This window comes from Henckelia pumila, chromosome 3, assembly GCF_033568475.1.
Source record: "Henckelia pumila isolate YLH828 chromosome 3, ASM3356847v2, whole genome shotgun sequence".
NCBI lineage: Eukaryota > Viridiplantae > Streptophyta > Magnoliopsida > Lamiales > Gesneriaceae > Henckelia > Henckelia pumila.
Genome location: NC_133122.1, coordinates 175335148 through 175354651, shown reverse-complemented (window position 1 = coordinate 175354651; position 19504 = coordinate 175335148). Strand labels below are relative to the sequence as shown.

Below are 19504 nucleotides of genomic sequence, written 5' to 3'. Positions count from 1 at the left end.
AGCTTAGAATTTTAGCCCGGATAGACTAAAAATCCTGGGTCCGTCATTGCCAACACCACATTGTAATGAATCAATTACAGAGATTCCAGAATGCAAAGCATCAACATGCAGTACCATCAATGCCGATGCTGCGATCGGCGATCGAATTCGACGACCATGGCGGACCTGGACTCCAAACTGAACTCTTGAAACAAGAAGTCGTAGTCATGGTGTGCTCTATAAGTGTGCCTATGCATACACAGTCTCTGTTGCTACAAATGTTTACCCGATTTGGTAAAAGGGACCGACAACCTCCGAAATATATAACATCTGCAAGGCTTGAGTCTCTTATCATTAAATCGATAACATATATAGTCCCGCCTAATTCTTAGATATCATGTCCAGGTATAATTGTCCACTTCGTAAATTGGTTAATGAGATCTCACATTCACTGTAGTACTCAAATCATAGATCTAATGTTTTATATCTCAACGCATGGTTATAATTAATATTATAGAGTTGATGTGCCAAATCATTGAACCGTTAGATTTATGGTTAAACAATAGCCTTAAAGTAGGTTGAACTCTATCCCGAAAATTAAAGTCATTTTATACATCTTTTTAACTTATTCGACAGTTTAGAATCAGCCTAGATTATTGTTTTTTTAAATCACAAAAATTTTAATGGTCTATTAATTTCATATAGTCTTTAACCTTGTGTTAGACATAATGAATTTGATTTGAAGAGCAGGATATGGAGTGAATTTTAAATTCATGTATAACTAAGGTATAAATAAGTAAAGTGTGATTTTAGATTTGATGTATTGTTTTATTATAAATATTAAAACTGTAATCGAAATATATGAATTTGAATTTGTTGGAGGACTTAATTCAAATCAAAATATTTGAAATGACGTAGTAGGTTGAGGAGTGAATATGAAATTGAAACATTAAATTAATATTCTTATATGACATAAGAGATTTCAAATCTTTCATTCTAATTTTGAAAAAAAGAAAAAGAAAAAAGAAGACAATAGATTTTAGGTGCAGATTTGAAATCAAATTCATTCAAATCCTTCAGTCAAAATGCAAATTGTCCATCTAAGCAAAACAAGATATTTGAAACCATTGGATTTGAAATTATTTATTAATCTAAATACAACCTTATAGGATTTACCCTATTCAACATGAAATATAAGCATTGGGTTATGTTATTTTTCAATCTTGTATTTCATTGAATCAATTATAGTAGTCTCCAACTATATTTTGATGATGAATTTTAGTCATTCTCGTCAAAATTACGTAATTAAATACTAACATCATCGTTAAATTTTTATAATTATATAAGAGGTTAAAAGAATCTCTACATGCACATGTATTTTTAAGGATCTTAATTATAAAATTTTAACGATGATTTAATCATTTATTACAGGATTTATAGAATGACTAAAATTGATAACAAAAACGTTGTTACATGGCTATAATTGATTTGACAAAAGATTGAAACATCACGTTTCAATATAGACATGATTAAAGTTGACATTTTGCTAATATTTAAGAGTATTTGTCTATTTGATCGTGTTTATAAGCTGTTTATAAACTCTCAACAACGTATAAGTTTTGAAACTTTGTTTGGCAATTTTTTTAAACAATTAAGAAGCTGTCAAAATAATTTAAAGATATATGGTTATATGACTATAATGGAATCAACAAAAAATCAAAACTAAAAATATCACGTTTCAATACATGCATAACTAAATTGACAGTATGCTAGTTTATAAGCACTCTCAAACAACTTACAAGTTGTTTTAGAACTTATAAATTATAAAATTTGAATTTTTGTTTGGTGAAGTTTTTTAAACAACTTCTAAGCTGTTTTAGAAAAATTTGGATATCTCAACTTATTTTTCAATATTTTATTTAAATATCTTTTAAAACCAAATTGTCATTATGTATGTACTATTTAATAATACGTGAAACTCTTAGAAAAACTGCATTGGTCATTTTAATGAGTGAACTAAATTACCCTCCATTTTATTTATAAGCAAAATCTAGAGAAGGACATTAACTTAATTTCAACAAATCTTTTTAAATTTAACTTCCAAACAAAACTCACTCTCTCTTTCCCACCACCATATCCCCGTGTTCTTCTTCCTCCAACAATATATGTTGGATATACTTTTTGACTTTTTCTACCTGGAATTTTGTTTCAAAATTTCATGTAAATATAATTTGAATTTGAGTATTAACTTATCTATGCAAGTAGTTTTTAAGTTTTGTGCAGAACTGCTAATATTTTATAATACCTCAAAGTATAAAATAATATATAAATTGATTTATATCCATAATAATCATTATTGAAAAAAGAGTTGATTTTTTGTGAAACGGTCTCACAGATCTTTATTCGTGAGATGAATTAAACAAACTCATATTTATAATAAAGATTTATATTTTTTATATAAAAAACAATACAATATCTAGAATGACTCAATTAAAAAATCTGTCTCACAAAATTTATCCATAAAACCGTTTCACAAAAATTTTTGTGTTGAAATTATAATAATAATAATAATAATTGATAGCTCTTTTATTAAAATCAAATTACATGTTTTCATTGTTTATGCTCTCTCTCTTTCTTTTTATAATTATGATAAAGCATATAGAATGCGGTTTTTTATTTAAAATTTTTTTTTTGCCGATTAGAAAAAAAAAAAAGGAAAAAGAGAAGTACATCATCCAAAAAATCTTTCCACATGAACATCTATGCGCCTCCAATGAAACAAAAAATCAAATGTATAAGAAGCAACCCGAGGTGTACGCACTGGGATTTTCATGAGATGTTTTGAAGTTCAAAAACTTTGTCCAAAGAGAGGAGAGAGAGACGTGACAAATACAGCTGCAAAATGATTGCTATAACAGTAAAAATAAATTATCTATTATCCTTTATTTCTTTTGTATTAACATATAAATAGTAGCCGGTCAGTTCTGATTACAGAGCATATATATGGTACAACACGTTGTATGCTAACATAAGAGAATACTATGATAAATCACCAAGTGTGATCCAAAATTGGAAAACATAAAGACAGTGTAGGCTTGTTAAACTGCTGTGCATCACTCTTTAGGTCTTTTACTCATCGCCTTGCGCTTGTTGACGTCCAGGAATTTCTTCCTTAACCTGATAGCACTAGGGGTAACCTGAATAGCAAAGACACGTGGTTCCAATGGATTCATCTCAGTTTTACCCTTTTGCAAAAAGCCATAGCAAATAGCAAAAATATAGAATATAGACTGCAAATGTTGATCATTGTCGTGTAAGGGGCACAGCTGAGGATCAAATTACATTATCAGCAGTAAGCTCCAAATTTTAGTCATTGAGCATTGGGAGCCTCAGAAAACAAAGAGCAAGACTTTCATTACGCATTAAAAAAGACATTGGAGCGAGAAGATGTTTAAATGTACGTACCTCAATTAGCTCATCTGAGGCAACGTAGCCTATGGCTTCTTCCAGATTAATCTACCAAAAATGCACAGCAAAGAGACAAAATCAGTGGAACTGAAAATTTCCTGGTAAGGCATGCAAAATAACATAGGAATAATAAATAAACAGCAAAAGTTGCAAATATATTCCTGGGCGAGCGCTGACTTGCAACATTCATGAATAAATAGTATGATTTTGTCATAATTTGGCTTCATACAGAAGCAGCAAGCAAAACTACGTAATTTGTAGATTTTTTTTCACCACCACATAAATTGTGGTATCCATGAGCAAATAGAGTTATCATCATTGAGGCAAGGTAGGGTACAGAGAAACAACGGACACAAATTCACCGATACTATCAATTCTATATGCTCCAACTTCTAATACCCTTAAAAAATCAGCCATTAAGGGTTGGATTAGATCTGTATAAAGACAAAAGCGAGATTACCATATAAATAGGTTCAATGCGTGCTTAAAAAATACTCCTGCCTCTACTGAGGATACCAATTCACTGCTATCGTCAATTTTATATACTCCAGCCTCTAATACCATTAAAAATCAGCTATTAAGGGTTAATCGATTAAATCTGCATAAAGACGAAGGCGAGGAACCCGTCCAAGTAGGTTTTTGCGTCCGTATATACATGAATTATACTTGAATCTTCAAATCAACACATGACTTCAGTTTTATTGACCCAGTTTAATCTCAAGTTCATTTCTTACATTGTTTCTCGAAGTCCCCCATTAAAAAAAGACATTATTAAATGAATTGGATCCTCTGTGCTTACAAGGCGAGGAGGAGTTAGCTTAACATTCTCATCCTTGTTAGCAGCGCGGATATTCGTTAGCTCCTTGGCTCGAACTGGATTAACCTGTAACAAGTAAAAAATTCAAGTAAATCACCTAGGTAAAGAAAAAATTCACAGCAACAGTAAAAAAATGTTTTACTTACATCAAGATCTGTATCTCGGGAATGTTCACCAATAATCATCCCATCATAAGTCTGCAATCATGAGAAATATAGGTAAAAAAATTTAACTGGAAGTAGAGAATGATGACAATGTTAGATTTCAACTATACTTTTCTTTACACATTTAGAACTAGAAAGTGTAGGCATTACGACCTCCATCCCGGGCTTGACAAAAAGCATTCCACGAGCTTCCAAACCCGTCAAAGCATGAGCAGTGATGGTTCCATATCCCATAGAGACCTATTCAATAAAGTTCTGTCACTTAATAAAGAACATACAGAGCATACACTTTTAAAACGAAAGATGTTAAGCACATGGATACACATTCAATCATTTTTTGAAGCCTACATGGGTCTGACTATGGAAATGGGTACGATCATCTCAGGTTTTAGAAATTGCCACCGTTGCGATGAGTGAAGGAGCACATTTGCAGTGAAAAAAGTTAAGAAAGTGCTTGATAATGCTAAATAGACGGTCAGACCTAATGACTTGCTTGCCAGAGCATACTGTGCAGAGGTACAACAATTAAGAATTCCAAGGAAAAATACATAATGACCTCCACAAATTAATAGCTTACAATCTAAATTTTGTTAAGTAAAAGAAGCATTAACTAATTGGTAAATATCAATAGAGTATGTGCATATTTAATCACTAAGAATTCACATGTATTCTACCAATTAAATCAATTAAATATGAACTAATCCGCTAAAATGTAATACAATTATAAAAAATGTTATGAACATACCAAAACTATTAATATATAAAAGAAAATTATATTATTGAATATTTTTTCGTAATTAAAAGAATAATAAAGATCTAAATAATTCAAAAAGTACATGTCCTGAATTATTAAGATATATTTTCCAACTGACATTCATAATAATTCATAACATAACATGTATCAATTGTGTATTTGTTTATGTGTTTGATTTAGAGTTCACTTTAATTATATAATATTCATTTAAAATAAACAATTTTCATTGATTTAATTATATATATTTGGCAAATTATACTGAAAATAATTCGTATAAAAATTCATATTACATTTCATAAATAAAATGGCCTCCCATCTAAAAGGGATTCAAAAATGGACGACTAATAAGATGCACACTAATTAATAGGTGAACGTAGTAAAGAGCAAATAACAAGAAGTTCATATTTAAGAGAATGACATAAATAATTATCATAATTTATTAATAATTTTCATAATTAGTAAATTCTTAAGACATGATATGAACTATAGAGTGATATAGGGTTTTTTTTTTTAAAATATTATATTATCAGTCCATCAAAATTATTACTTTATCCTGATTCAAAAAATTATTATTAACTTATCCTTTTAGCGTCAAGTTGGGACCGAAAAAAGTTACTATCTAATAGAAGTTGGAAATATATTGAGTATTAATTTATGGAGGCGATATGGGATAGACATAATTGCCTAAAAAAATAAACAGCAACAAGGTCAGTATCTCGATACATCAATGAAAGGTGAGATGTTAACAAACCAGTACTCCTTTTCTGACATTTCCAAGAGGACCCCGGTGTTTCTCATAAGCTGCATTAACATAATATTTGTCAAAAAGAAAATTCATAAACAAAAATATGATGATTCAAATCTCTGGCACAGAAAGTGATCAAACATGATCCACCAATTGTGTTTTGTTTTTTAAAATAGTTTTCCCTTGTGCATCGAAATACAGAGGAGATAATTATTTAAAAAAAAACACACACACACAGAGTAGGGCCTTTTAAAAATATGTTCCTTCCACATTTCCATATTGATCCACATCATAAACATAGATGCTAACAGATCCCATCCATTTATGCATCAATCCTACAGCATTCAATCAACGCCACATCAAAAGTAAGGACAAGCACAAGACTGATTTAGACATGTGAACAGGCTGAGGTTCTCTTTTCTGTTCTCCAACGCATGATATAGGAGAGTCATCTTGTATAGGCTAAACTACATCAATCTCCCTCATCAGAACTTGTTAACCCCATTGGTGATGATCATAACTACATGTACCCGTTTTGTGATTTCAAAATGGCTGCACCAACGTTTAGATAACTATTTTACATATCAGTACTATTCCCATAAAAAAAGCAGAGAATAAGAAAATTGACATACATATACTATTCCCCCTTTTCCTTTTTCCGTTCTTTATCTTCTTCCACAGTCTAACCAGCCACTTGCGCAAAACCCTAACCTGGCCCCTAATCCCAATTTTATACAAACTTCAAGAAAGGCTAAAGTGATATATAAGCAAATCTTCTTTCTACCCCAATTCAAAACTCATTTTCAGGTGCAGAATAAACAAGACTATATATAGGAGATAATTGTTGTGTTTATTTCATAAATATAATTACATCTTATATAGAGTACAATGTGCTAATCTAAACCCACAAAATCAGACTCCTACCAAATTTAAAATATTTAAATATCCTATAAAATCACAACTAATTGGTAGAGAACATCACGTAATCTAATTTATTTTATTCTACAAAAAGGACAAATTTTTCTTTTCCACTTGAAGCTCTTTCTTTTGTAATGCAGGTCATCTAAGAACTGGATAGACGTAATAAATAACACAACGCAAACTGATATCACGGAAAAAATAGAGTTAATAGTCAATACAAATATCATGTCCACGTTAAATATAAGAAACTTCCAGACAAAAAAGCCCTTAAATTCAGGGGACGGGAAAATACCAAATGGAGGAGTTCACATAAGAAAACCCATCATCACCCTGAAAGACATCCAAATCACATAATGATATGTTATAGAGAGACAGGAAAGCATACTCAGAAATGCACGGTGCATGAATCCAGTGCCTCTTGTATAACTGTTGAAAACACATCTATAGCCAACCAAACCCCTGTAGTTAACCAGACAAGAACAAAGAATATATTCAAGAGAGCGAACATTCCATTGTCTTTTAAAATCACGAAAAGAAAATGCAGTAATCTAAAGGAAGTCACAAGCAGAAGAACATTTGAGAAAACTAAATAAACCCATAGAACTCAAGATGAAAGAGGAAAGTTATTTTAAAAAAAAAAAAAAGAACAAGAAAGAAATGAATTAAAAAAAAAAAACAAGTAGCCAACAAGTGTCTGGAAAACAAACAAATATCAGAACAGAGTTAAATGTAGTGCATGCCTTGACGGACAAGTCAAACAAATTCTAGTCCTGCCAACATTGCCACGGACTGGACCCATGTCAGTAATCTCTCCTCGCCGATGAGAAAGAGCTTCCATAACTAAACCTACATGCTCTTCGTTTACCTGACAATAAAAAGTGGTTCACAAGTCATTTATTAAGTCATGAAAGACAAGGAAGCCCTGTGAATCGAGAATCACACAGCTAATAACCTCAATAGTCACTTCTTCAATTGGCTCCAGCTTTTGTCCTTTTTCCATCTTATACCTGATTAGATACAAAAATTATAACTGACAAGAAATTCATAATCACTTGGTGAAACTTTTTGTAAAAAGAAAAAGCCATAGGATTATTCATTTATACTTCAAAATCACAAATTCGAGGCTAATTAGCCTCCAGCAGCATTTTCTAACGGACACTGAACTATATATGTGCTTGATTCACACACCACTCATTAGAAAGGCACATCTGGTAGTTTGATATTTAGAAATTTTAAGGCAAAAAAATTTCATGTTTAGCCCTATATGTCTGGACATGTGACATTTTAATCATTTACATGTGATTTATCAATTTTAGTCCCATAGATATTCTGAATCAGTCAACTTTGATCTTTGCTGCCAAAGTGTTACATTCCAACAAAATATTTTCAAGTTGAGATTAAACATGAATAATTAATATTAACAGTTGTTGAACTACAATTGATAACCAAATACACACACAATTTCTGATAATCAAAAAGAATTAATTGCATAATCCTGAAATTTAGAAAAAAATAATTTTAAGCGCATAATTATTACCTGATGATTAATTTCAGTCATTTATTAAAGATATAAATCAAGAAATTGTGGAGGTAACATTAAAAGATTTTGGCTAGGAAGAACCAAAATCAATTGCTGTGTTATAATACATGGCTAAATTGATATACCTTATAAGTAAAAGATTAAAACTGTCACACCCTTGAAATTAAAGAATAGAAAGGACATTTTACCGAATTTTTAAATAGACGAGTTACTGAACATTGATTTAACAGAAAACCAACTTGCTTTACATTAATTACTACTAAACAAAAAAAGTAAAAATGATCAAAGGTGTTCCTCAAAGAATTTATTTTATAAGAGCAAAAAGTGCACGGATGACATCCACAAGAAAACATTTTAATTGAACAAATTGACAGGCATATTATTTAACCAGGTGACACACATATAAACCCCTAGCTAAGTTGTATTATAGGGATTATAGGGATTGGAGTCTTATATTATGCTAAGTTGACTCTGGCTTTTATCTCTTTATGTGTGGACCTCTGGTCCATTTTTTGTACTTATTACCTTTTATATCTTTATGAGTATATTTTGTTTCCTATGAATATATATATATCTATTATTCTATTATTTATTATCAATAGATATGCAGCTTTCATTGTGAATTTCTTTTTGTACCCCTCTTTAAACCCCTCATCTTCTTCTTTGTTAATCCACCATTAATTTAAATATATTATCTAAATTTCTTACTCAAGTTTTAATGGTTGATTAACTACGTGCAACACACGTGCACTTTTCTAGTGTGTATATATATATATATTTATATATATAAATGTGTGTGTGTGTATGCAAACAGTTTTGATCTCATGCACACTAGTATGCAGGATTTTCGTGAACGATCACTAAAATTCACTAGTGTGTTTCAGTTTTTTTTTTAGAAACCACTAAAACACACTGTTTTAGTGGTCGCTCAGGAAATCCTGCACACTAGTGTGCGTGGCAATCAAAACTAATATATATATATATATATATATCAACCCCTGGTTATATGCATTGATTATAACCATTATAAGTATCATATATGGTTCCCTCCCCCAAGTTCCTCCCTAAATTATTTTTGCTAAAAGTTTGCATATAACACAGCAGCTATATCATTGATTCATTATAGATATAAAGCATCAATGAGATGACTGTCAAAGAATGAGAAGAACAAGCATGAAAACAAAGTTCAAGACAAGAAACTCACATGACTTTAGGGGGTGAGACAGAAAGCTCAAATTTTTCACGTCTCATGTTCTCAATTAGAATACCTGTTTAAGAGTTCATAGAAATACAAGCTTAGAAGACTAAATGCTATGCACAGAGGAATAATTGCAGCTGGCAATATCCAGAGTCATGCATTTTGAAGATATTATATATGTGAGTCGAAGATATTATTATATGGGAGTAGAGCAAATCAATTCATTTAGAAAGATCTCAACGAAAAGAGCTCACCTAATTGCAACTCTCCCCTGCCCTGAACTTCATACGAATCCGACATACCCGGGAGAACATTTATTGCAAGATTTCTTTCAGCTTCAGCCTTTAGCCGATCACCAATTTGCCTTCCAGTCAGCTGAGTTACAAGAGAATAACATATTCAGCACATTTTATGCCAAATGAACCAAAGGATTAGGGTGAAAAGAAACCAAACCAGCTCACCGAACCCACTTGAACAATATTTTATTCACGAACAAAATTATCAAACTCAAACCGAAGTATAGTATGTTTGAATTGTTTCATGCCAGATTCAAGTCAAAATTATTTTTGTTCAATAGCTCGTGAATTGGTCGCAGACTTTATTAATAATTTTTTATAGTAAAATACTTATTATATTGCAAATGTAAACAAACTCTTTGGAAACTTATCCAATACCAAATTTCATCTCTCCAATGCAGACACCCTATCTGGATTCTTTCTGCTGGTAAGTAATAACTAATTTTTCTTTTACTCTGTATATCCAATTTTATCACTCCATTCCATCAATACCAAACTTGAATGGAAATTTTTATTGCCTTATAAAATCTTGACGAACAAGTTCTATACTCTCAGAAACAAAATCCATTGTCTCCAAATCCCATGGACCGAAGTAAAGCTTCTAGCACTACTGGATCCAATAGACCTAAAAATCACCATATGATAGCTGAAAATGGAAATTTTTCAGGTCTAGAAAAACAACTCTTTCAAGTTTTTTTTTTTGCAAAGTTCACTATCTGGTCCTTTTCCTTCACTTACTTTTTTCCACCACAAATACGAAATCTTCTAGGCGAAGTTCAAACTCTGAATAAACCTGAATCTGCTCGAAAATGGTTCAAAACATGAAAGCCAATATTCTGCTCAATTTTGTTCATTTGCATGCCCACAAAGGACTAAAAGCAGACAAGCAACCTCTCATAGAGAAATAAAGACTTTGAAATTCCTTTTTAAGTGGATAAACTCTCCGGTGCAGAAGTCCATTAGGGCTGCATATAAGCAAGTTAAGAAGGAAACACTAGAATGGTATGAGGCTGGACCATAATGTAAAAGCAACGAGTGGAAATAAGGTAGGTGAACAACATTTTAAGTTCAGAGAAGAAACTACGTGTAGATAAGGAGTTGTTTTGTGAGAAAACAATTTCGATCTGACAACTAAAACTGTAAAATCCACATTTCAGATGGCACCATACAGAACAGAAAGAATGTTCTGTCCCAAATCATGTGTTTCACAATTGAACGAGCTGTCGCAAATATTGTAAAATATTTGGTCCCGGATGGGAATCTTGTAGAGACAAATACCACAATCCACATGAAAATAAGACACATAACAAAATATACTAGACAACAGAAAATACAACACTTACATAAGTACCATCTCGACCAGCCAATGGTGAATCATTCACACCAAAAGTCATGGAAATGGTTGGAGGATCAAGCTCGACATTAGGCAAAGCAGTCATGACCTACCAGAAACCTAAGCAAGTCAAGTTTAAATTTCTGTAAAAATGTTAGTGTAGTATTTACCCGTTGCAGTAGGAGGATGTATTATCCTCACATGTGCATTTTTATCACAATAAATTAATACATTCTCTTAAAAGGGGTAAATGGGAAAATGGCTAAGCCAAAAGAATAATTGTGAAAAATCAATGCTAAAAAATTCAAGACAAACAATTGCGAAAGGGTCCATGTACCTCAACATTTGCAATTGTATGACCTATAGCTGGACTAGTTAACCCAGCCATAGACACTATATCACCAGCACCAGCACTATCAATTGAAATTATGCTGGTGCCCTTCTTTTTCATCAGTTTCACAACCTGAAAATTATCAAACAAATCTTGAAGTGCATAACCATTGACAATAATTAAGGCAATCACAAATTATTGATAAATTATTAGTTCACAACAGCCAGAGAAGAAGAAGTCTATAAATAACTCCTTTTTTTCTCCAGAATGACATTCTTAATAATGGTCATTCCCAATACCAATCAATAATATCAATACTAACAAGAACTCATAATGAATCCATTAATAATTCAAGTAAATACCTTATATGCATATATTTTTAGACGAATAGATAATTTAATGTTAAGAACTGCATGAAAGTTAGGAACTGAACATGCTTCCACTACGCTACTATTTTGTCTTGTTCATATTTCTTCCTTGTCCAAGGGTTACTTTTGTCGACTAAAAGGTTATTTTGACAACTTGTTCTGATTATTCTCACGATAAAATGCTTGCTGGCCATCTTTCAAGGTTCAGTCAATCCTTAGCCTGACAAAGATGTTTTTTTTTTTTTTGATAGGAAACATATGTATTATATATAAAAGAAAGTGATAGATTACAAAAAGTGGACCAGCGATCCACGCTAGCTAGCTATATTCAAAGCCAAAAAGTGCTTCTAACAATCTAGATCAAAGCCAATTTCCAATCTCAGAAATAAACATTGTGACCATTGCTTGATTTCTATGGCAACTTCAGTTAATTTTGTAGATTGAACAGAAAATATAAGATAATTGTTAGCGGAGCACAAACACCAGAAGGTAGTTGCTATGTGGGACAAGGTATAATCGTGTGGGAGCCATTATTTGAACTCAGGACAAAATACTGTATGCATAGGGACCAATAGAAGCCATTTCTAAGCATAGCCAATTTAGTCGGTTAAGCCGTGATGAGGTCGTTGCATTCTGAAGGAATGACCCCACATTGAATTGTGGCTCAAGTACGAATTACTTTTTAAGAAATGCAATCGAATGTCTAGCAACTTAAGTTAACCGTGCTTCCGAATAAAGGATGAATATGAAATAATTGCTAGTGGAGCTAATAATTAAGAATGAATAATTGCTTGCGAATTAAGGATGAATATGAAATAATTGCTAGTGGAGCTAATAATGTAAAGTCACATTAGCACGAGCCAGTGGGCATGGAATGTGACAAAGACACTCGTAAACCTTCTAAACATAATTACGTATAATCCAATGGTGATTGTTGTTATAAAGGGTAACTATATGGATGACATAGCTGTTAAACTACCTTCTTATCCCTCGAACTGCCAAAGCCCGATATTCACTAAGAAGCACATAGTTTAGCACACATCAGGAATCTCCCAACCTGGTGTAGCTATACAGTTTCAAAAATAAATAGACAACAATTTGACTGGGAAGGGTAAGATTACTATATAACAAGACAATTAGTAGTGGATGGAAACACAATTAGACTCTAGTCGATTATGTCATTGTAGATCTCTGTAACAGTATTTTCACCTTTCTTCATGCACATCACATACTTGGGCAATCAAGAAGCATGGTTCTTTTAACCACTTCTGAACAAGGAGCTGAGCTGATTAGATTTGATTCATTACAACCACATTCAGAAGAGTTTACCTAGAGAACTTGTTTTTCAATAATTACAAACTTCTTCACAATTGTGATGTCTGATCGAGATTGTTCCTTGTTCAGGGAAACCATGTATGAAAATCTACCTAAGCTCGTCATCGAGTTCAAAATAAAGTAGCATCACAAAAGAAAAGGTAACTCTGCACAAAGCAAAGCAAAGTAAATTTACTATTGTTTTTACAAGGGGTGAGTCGAATGACATGGGCATTGTTAAACACTTAAACTAACTCTAAACCTTTGTTTTTTTAGGGAAAAGAAAAGCTAAGATAATTACGTACTGCCAAAAAAATTAACACTTTGCCAGATAATAAATCTCCACAAATGCATAACAATATCTAACAAGAGAATAATTCGGTTTGTCAAATCCCAAAGGTTTACTAACAATATACCACAGCATGCAATTATCTAAATCATATCTTAGGTAAATTCAGGCACACGTGATGAAGGTAGCTCCATTTCAATGTAAAAATACAATTAGATATTAACGATTATCCCACTATAATGGCAGAAAATATCAATAACAATTTTTTGGGTCTTACATAAAACTTTAACAAGATTCTATAATATCCATAAAATCAGGCATATCAACAAGATAGGACATCAGGTAGATAGGTAAAGTTATGAGGAAGGCGCAAGGATACAAACCTTCCCTTCTTCAATTTTGGCAATCCCAGAATCAGTTTCATGAAGTCCATGTACTTTATCACCAACACGGAGAATCCCGGAGGAGATACGGCCCGTCAAAATTCTCCCAACATAATTATCTCTTTCCATCATTGACACCTGAAAGGAACTGTTAACTGTCTTCCTCAATGATTCTCAGTAAAAGTGTAATTGCACCCCAGAAACCAATTTGCATGTTCTGAAGCAGTAAGTAAACTGCAGAGGAAAATCTTAAATAAAGCAAGCAAACACTAGCTAGATACCCAGAACAAAAGAGAAGTTGAGCGAAACATAAGGGCATCATAGGTTGTTAATCTGGAATCTGAAGCCAGCAGGCATATCTTTTTCAAGGATTTATAAACATCAAAAACAAATTAATGATGTAAAGATGCAACGAATTAATTCCGGAGAGTGCATCTTTCAGTAAAAAAGATGCTAATTAGACCCTAACTGACCAGCATCTGAAAGGGTGCATCAAGGCTAGCACTTGGAGGAGGAACGTGTCTTATGATTGCATCAAGCAAGTCAGACATATTACTGGCATCATCAGTGGGACATTTTGTATAGGTGGATGAAGCCCATCCTTCTTTTGCAGATGCATACAGAACAGGAAACTCTAGTTGCGCCTCTGAGGAAATAGTACAAAGCAAATGAAAAATACTGGTTGCAAAATTATTGTTAAAAAATGAAATCAAGAAAGCAACTAAAATTGTAGCAATGTGGTAATCACCTGTCGCACCAAGATTTGCAAAAAGGTCGAACACCAAACTTTCAACTTCATTGCACCTCTCTTCCGTCACTATAATGTGTGAAAAGCAAGTTTAAATTTTTGGCATTTTGAAAAATTTAAGGAATCATGTTTTATAGGTGAAAAAAACAAATTCTATAACTATTAACAATTTAGAAATCCCCGCAACTGTATTATGATCACAACTGTCATGCAAATTTTGTTCTACAAGATTGAGGGAAGTTTGTCTCTCTTCATGATCATTCATACAACAATTATGTGATAATGAGTCCACATGGTCTATCAAGGGATAACTGGGACCTTGAAGAAACAGATAGCTCAAGAAGACTAAGAGACTCAAATATGAAATATTTACAATGCTTGTTTACTTGTCCTGTAGCCAGGATGACAGTAGTGGAAATAGTGGCGTATTTCATGCTATTTACACATAAAGAATAAACATAAGGACTTTTTTCCTCCAATGCGCAACACTTTAGGTCAATGCCCAAGTTTCTCATAAGCAAACAGTAAGGAACTAGATAAAGAAAATCCTGGAATGTACAAAAACCTATATGAGATGTTTCCAGGGAAGACCGTGACTGGTAATCTCCAATATATTAAGTTCCTCTTTTTTTAACTGGATATTGTTGGAGATAAGTTTGAGGGGATATATATAGTAAGGTCCTCTAAACCCTCGTTATACACTTTGCATTAGTATTTTTTGTATCAGTAGAAAAGAAAGGCGAGGAGAGGCGGCAACTCCATTGGGTAGTTTGCAGTGGCAGCGATAGGGTTACAAAAATTTTGCTCTTTTGCTCTGGACAATGCAATAATAGATATTTATGTCCTGGTCAGCGACCATGACAACCAGGCAACCAGAGTAGACAGTTAGAAGCGTATTTATCGTTGACAATCAGCAATTGGTTACTGACCACAAGAATATTGATTTTTTAAAAAACTGGTGATTACCCTACCAGTTTCTTTTTTTTTTTTTTCTGGGTTGGACGATATTTTTGCTCTAATATCATGTGAAAAACACGGAATGGATATTCATTGGTTTTATAAAAAGATAAAGTGCACCAATTTATGTTTATATTTCTTCCTTTTGATTGGCCATTGATATCTACAAAAGAAGGAAACTAGTCCTTGAAATTATCACCAATAATCTCCAGATCATTACGGAGGCTATGATAAATACAATCTGCAACTCAAACACAATGAGCACAATTTAGAGTCATTAATATCTTTTCGATACGCAAGTGACTATAAGTAAGTGTCTCAAATCTTGATCATTCTAACTAGTTCCAAATAATTTTTTTAGCACTGACGTGCTTGAAGAGAATGCACACCATGAGCAGTTTTACCAACCCACAAGATAGACTGCATTGTACCTGAAGGTCGATCTACTTTATTCAGAAGAAGCAGAGGACGTAGACCATATTTTAAAGCCTTTGCAAGAACAAACTTTGTCTGTGCTAGGGGGCCTTCACCAGCATCAACAACCAAAACTGCTCCCTCAACCATACCCACAACCCGCTCAACCTATGATACATAGATAATGAATGACAAAAGGTTAACTTATTTAGCAAAGGGAAAGATGAAGCAAGACATCGCTTCAAGCTCCAAGTACTATTTCTAAGGAATGACTGAAAAGTCAATAAACCTGTTATTATTCACTATTCAGCAAGAGTAGTAAGGAGCCAAGCAAGGTGAAACTGAATTGTGACCGTAACTTTTGGAAAAATGAAAATGGCACTCATTTGTTCACTAAGAAACGGAAATATGTACCAGGAAAAAACAGGCAGAAAATTTAAATTCGGTCTCATTTGGGTCAGAAAATTTCAGAAGATTGCAATTAATTCTGGAAATGGCTTGTAAATCACAACTTCATACTTGAAGATCACAACAGTATGTGCATCAACTGATGAGGGAATATTGCGAAACTGAAATGATTAAAATTATCAAAAGGAGTAAATTATTTTAATTGGTACTATCCAGCTAAATTTACACTCTGTATGAAACTAATATTTTCACATCTTCACCAAGAGTTGTAACATGAATCATATTTGCATAGCATATAGACTGCTAAGCATTTTTCTATGAGTATGAGGTTTGGACCCATTTTATAAATACTTATACAAATAACTGGGCAAAGACAGAGACGCTTAAATTTATTACTCATAGATAATTTATTTGCCAATATTTTATCAATGAAATTTTAACCAGCTAAATAATCTGTGTCCAACCCACATGTACTTTCAATATATCAAAGTGACTATTTCTATTGCACATTACTAACAGCTGCAGCAAAATTGCAAAATAAATTTACTCAACATCTCTCATTTCCCCACTCCTGCTTCCTAAGAAAAAGGAATAACAAATTTATAAGTTAAAATTCATATAAATGCAATTTTATCAGTGCCAAGTCGCTAAATCAGTGATACTTTGAACCTATTGTGGCTAATTGCCCATCATTAAAACAAAATGATAACACATTAATTCTAAGCTATTTGGCAATGACATTATGTTTAAAGTGTGGAGTGAAGGAGTCTAAACAGCATACTTCACCACCAAAATCTGCATGTCCAGGGGTGTCAACCATATTCAGTTCATTCTCTTTCCACGAAATAGACGTAACCTGCATATGATTAAGATGATAAACATAGTAAATGAAAATCTATCAAGAATCCAAGAACAGAAGCACAAGTGTAAATGACGCCAATATTTCCCATATCATAAAGTGAACAATGCAATCTATGACCGGTGAATGTTATGTTTTCTCCTCCCTAAGGTTATATTGCGTAACAAATATTCATAAATCAACAAATGGAAGCTCCATTTAGTTCACCCTTCATAAAACCAATTCATATGCAATAGGTAACATATACTGGATGGTAGAAACAATAAAGTATTGCACTTTATAACCAAGTATGTATAATGCCATAGTAAATGTTACATGAATTTAAATCATTATGTAGATCGCTCAGAAAAAATACCTCGTATAAGCTTTCATCAATCTACTACCAACCACATGGCAGCAGCCGTAAGCCCGGCCTTTTTTTCATCACAGCAGATGTAATCTCAACAAATGGATTCAATGATATGATTCAACAGTCAAAAAGACTGCATCTTAAAATGACACTTCAGAAGATGATATGCTCTAATGAACCTCATTACCTTGAGGTGAATGATAATAAGTAATAAGGAAGAAAACTGGCTGATCTGAAACAATAAACATTTATATGTTATAATTAAATTACCAGTACGAACTCCTATGCTTGATATGAGATGTCATCTTAGAAGTACAGAATGATCTCATGTCACTCCTCCAGCGTAGGTTCGCACAAGCGTAACTACACAATGGGACCTCTACGAAGATTGTTCACTTGCTATAGAAGTTTACCCATTATAAATCTATCAACATATTTTTCTACACCTTGTGGGATAGTGCCATCACAAACACCCAGTGCCGGGAACTTGTGGGATAGTGCCATCACAAACACCCAGTGCCGGGAATTTAGTGGTGACTCATACAAGTTAAAGAAAGGTCGCGCCACTTTGTCCAGCATGTTTAAGATATGACTTGCACACAAGTAGCATTTAGCCATGCACATCAATTATTTGTCGTTGTTCTTGTTGGTGAACGACTATGCTACGACATCTCGAACCTAGTACAGTGCAGATGTGATTGCAGAGTAGGCTCCTATAACATGTTTTGTACACATACTCCACAAAAATGGTTAATCCAGGTTGAAAATTTAAATTTCTTGTAAACTATTTTAAAATTTTATTTTTATCATGCACTAACCCTGAAAACTCCAAATCACTCCTCAATAACATGAACATGCGCTAAGCAAAACCTTAATTGAAAATTTGCAATACAAAGTATTGAAGTAAGCACATTCGAAAAGAAATGCAAGTTATATTTTAAAACTCAAGAGCAAATAAAAACTAATTCCTTTTGACATAATCACAATCACAAACTCTGGAAAATACTAAAACACCTTCGACGCAATGGTGATTCCACGCTCTCGTTCGAGGGTGATCGAATCCATGGCCCTTTCATGGGGGACATCGGCGCCGCATTGCCGCAGGAGCCGGTCCATGAGTGTGGTCTTCCCATGGTCAACATGCGCTATAACGGCCACATTTCTCAGCCGAGAAGGGTCCAACACACCGGTTCCAGCGGCCTCATGGGGTGATGACGCGACGGAGGAGGCGGCGGCGGTTGCCTGTGAGAAAGGCCGAATGAATCCCAGAGCCTGGGAAAATCCCTGGGGCTGGAAGTAATTGGAGCAGTATTTTCTGCTGGTAGAAGACAGTAGAGAGCGGAGCAATGGACGGACCATAATGGCTACCAGCTGAAGAGCTCGAGGAAGGAAGGAGGCCAGCCGATGCTTTTATATCACATAATATTGGGATTTGGGGTTAGGGCTTAAGGTGATTTTGCAATTAAATTAATTAAATAAATAAAACATTGAAGAAATAAGTAAATTAATTTAACAAATTATTCGAACGCATCATCCATTGAAGGGGGTTGTTTTTTTAAGAAAAAAATGCAAAACAAAAACAAAAAAAAAAATCATATTCTTATAAATTCAGAATTGCGTGATATGATTATTTTTACATTAGATTATATATAAATTTATTAATGATTTTTTTATTTAAATAAACTGTATATTTTGTAATTTGAGAAGAAGACGTATTCTTGGATTTATCAAAAGGTAGACATGACACCAAAATTTGTTATTTTGGGTGTCTCGAATTAGAAATATTTTAAATTTTTTTATTTTATAAACAATTACCAAGTATAAATAAAATATATTTATGTGAATAATGAGCTAATAAATATCTACGAT

General features: G+C 33.1%; 1 protein-coding gene and 1 non-coding gene across 3 annotated transcripts; both read right to left on the bottom strand.

Moving 5' to 3' along the window:
* Positions 1 to 2869: 2869 nt before the first annotated feature.
* On the bottom strand, positions 2870 to 19063 carry LOC140886474 (uncharacterized). 2 transcript variants are annotated; one of them, XM_073293058.1, is made up of 19 exons: positions 18650 to 19063; positions 17209 to 17283; positions 16037 to 16187; positions 14649 to 14717; positions 14374 to 14546; positions 13901 to 14038; positions 11553 to 11678; positions 11226 to 11324; positions 9841 to 9961; positions 9593 to 9656; positions 7801 to 7855; positions 7589 to 7713; positions 7234 to 7307; positions 5934 to 5983; positions 4582 to 4668; positions 4411 to 4461; positions 4247 to 4330; positions 3445 to 3495; positions 2870 to 3176 (listed from the first exon to the last, which is right to left on the bottom strand). In XM_073293058.1, exons 1-19 carry the CDS (start codon positions 18992 to 18994, stop codon positions 3093 to 3095), a joined length of 2022 nt encoding a protein of 673 aa, XP_073149159.1. In that variant the 5' UTR covers positions 18995 to 19063; the 3' UTR covers positions 2870 to 3092. The 2 variants fall into 2 exon arrangements, with proteins under 2 accessions (XP_073149159.1, XP_073149161.1); XM_073293060.1 differs by lacking the exon at positions 18650 to 19063 and adding an exon at positions 17642 to 18643.
* LOC140893687 (small nucleolar RNA snoR113) lies at positions 17624 to 17718 on the bottom strand. The gene has a single exon (XR_012153279.1). It is a non-coding gene; the product is annotated as a small nucleolar RNA snoR113 (small nucleolar RNA).
* Positions 19064 to 19504: the final 441 nt, after the last annotated feature.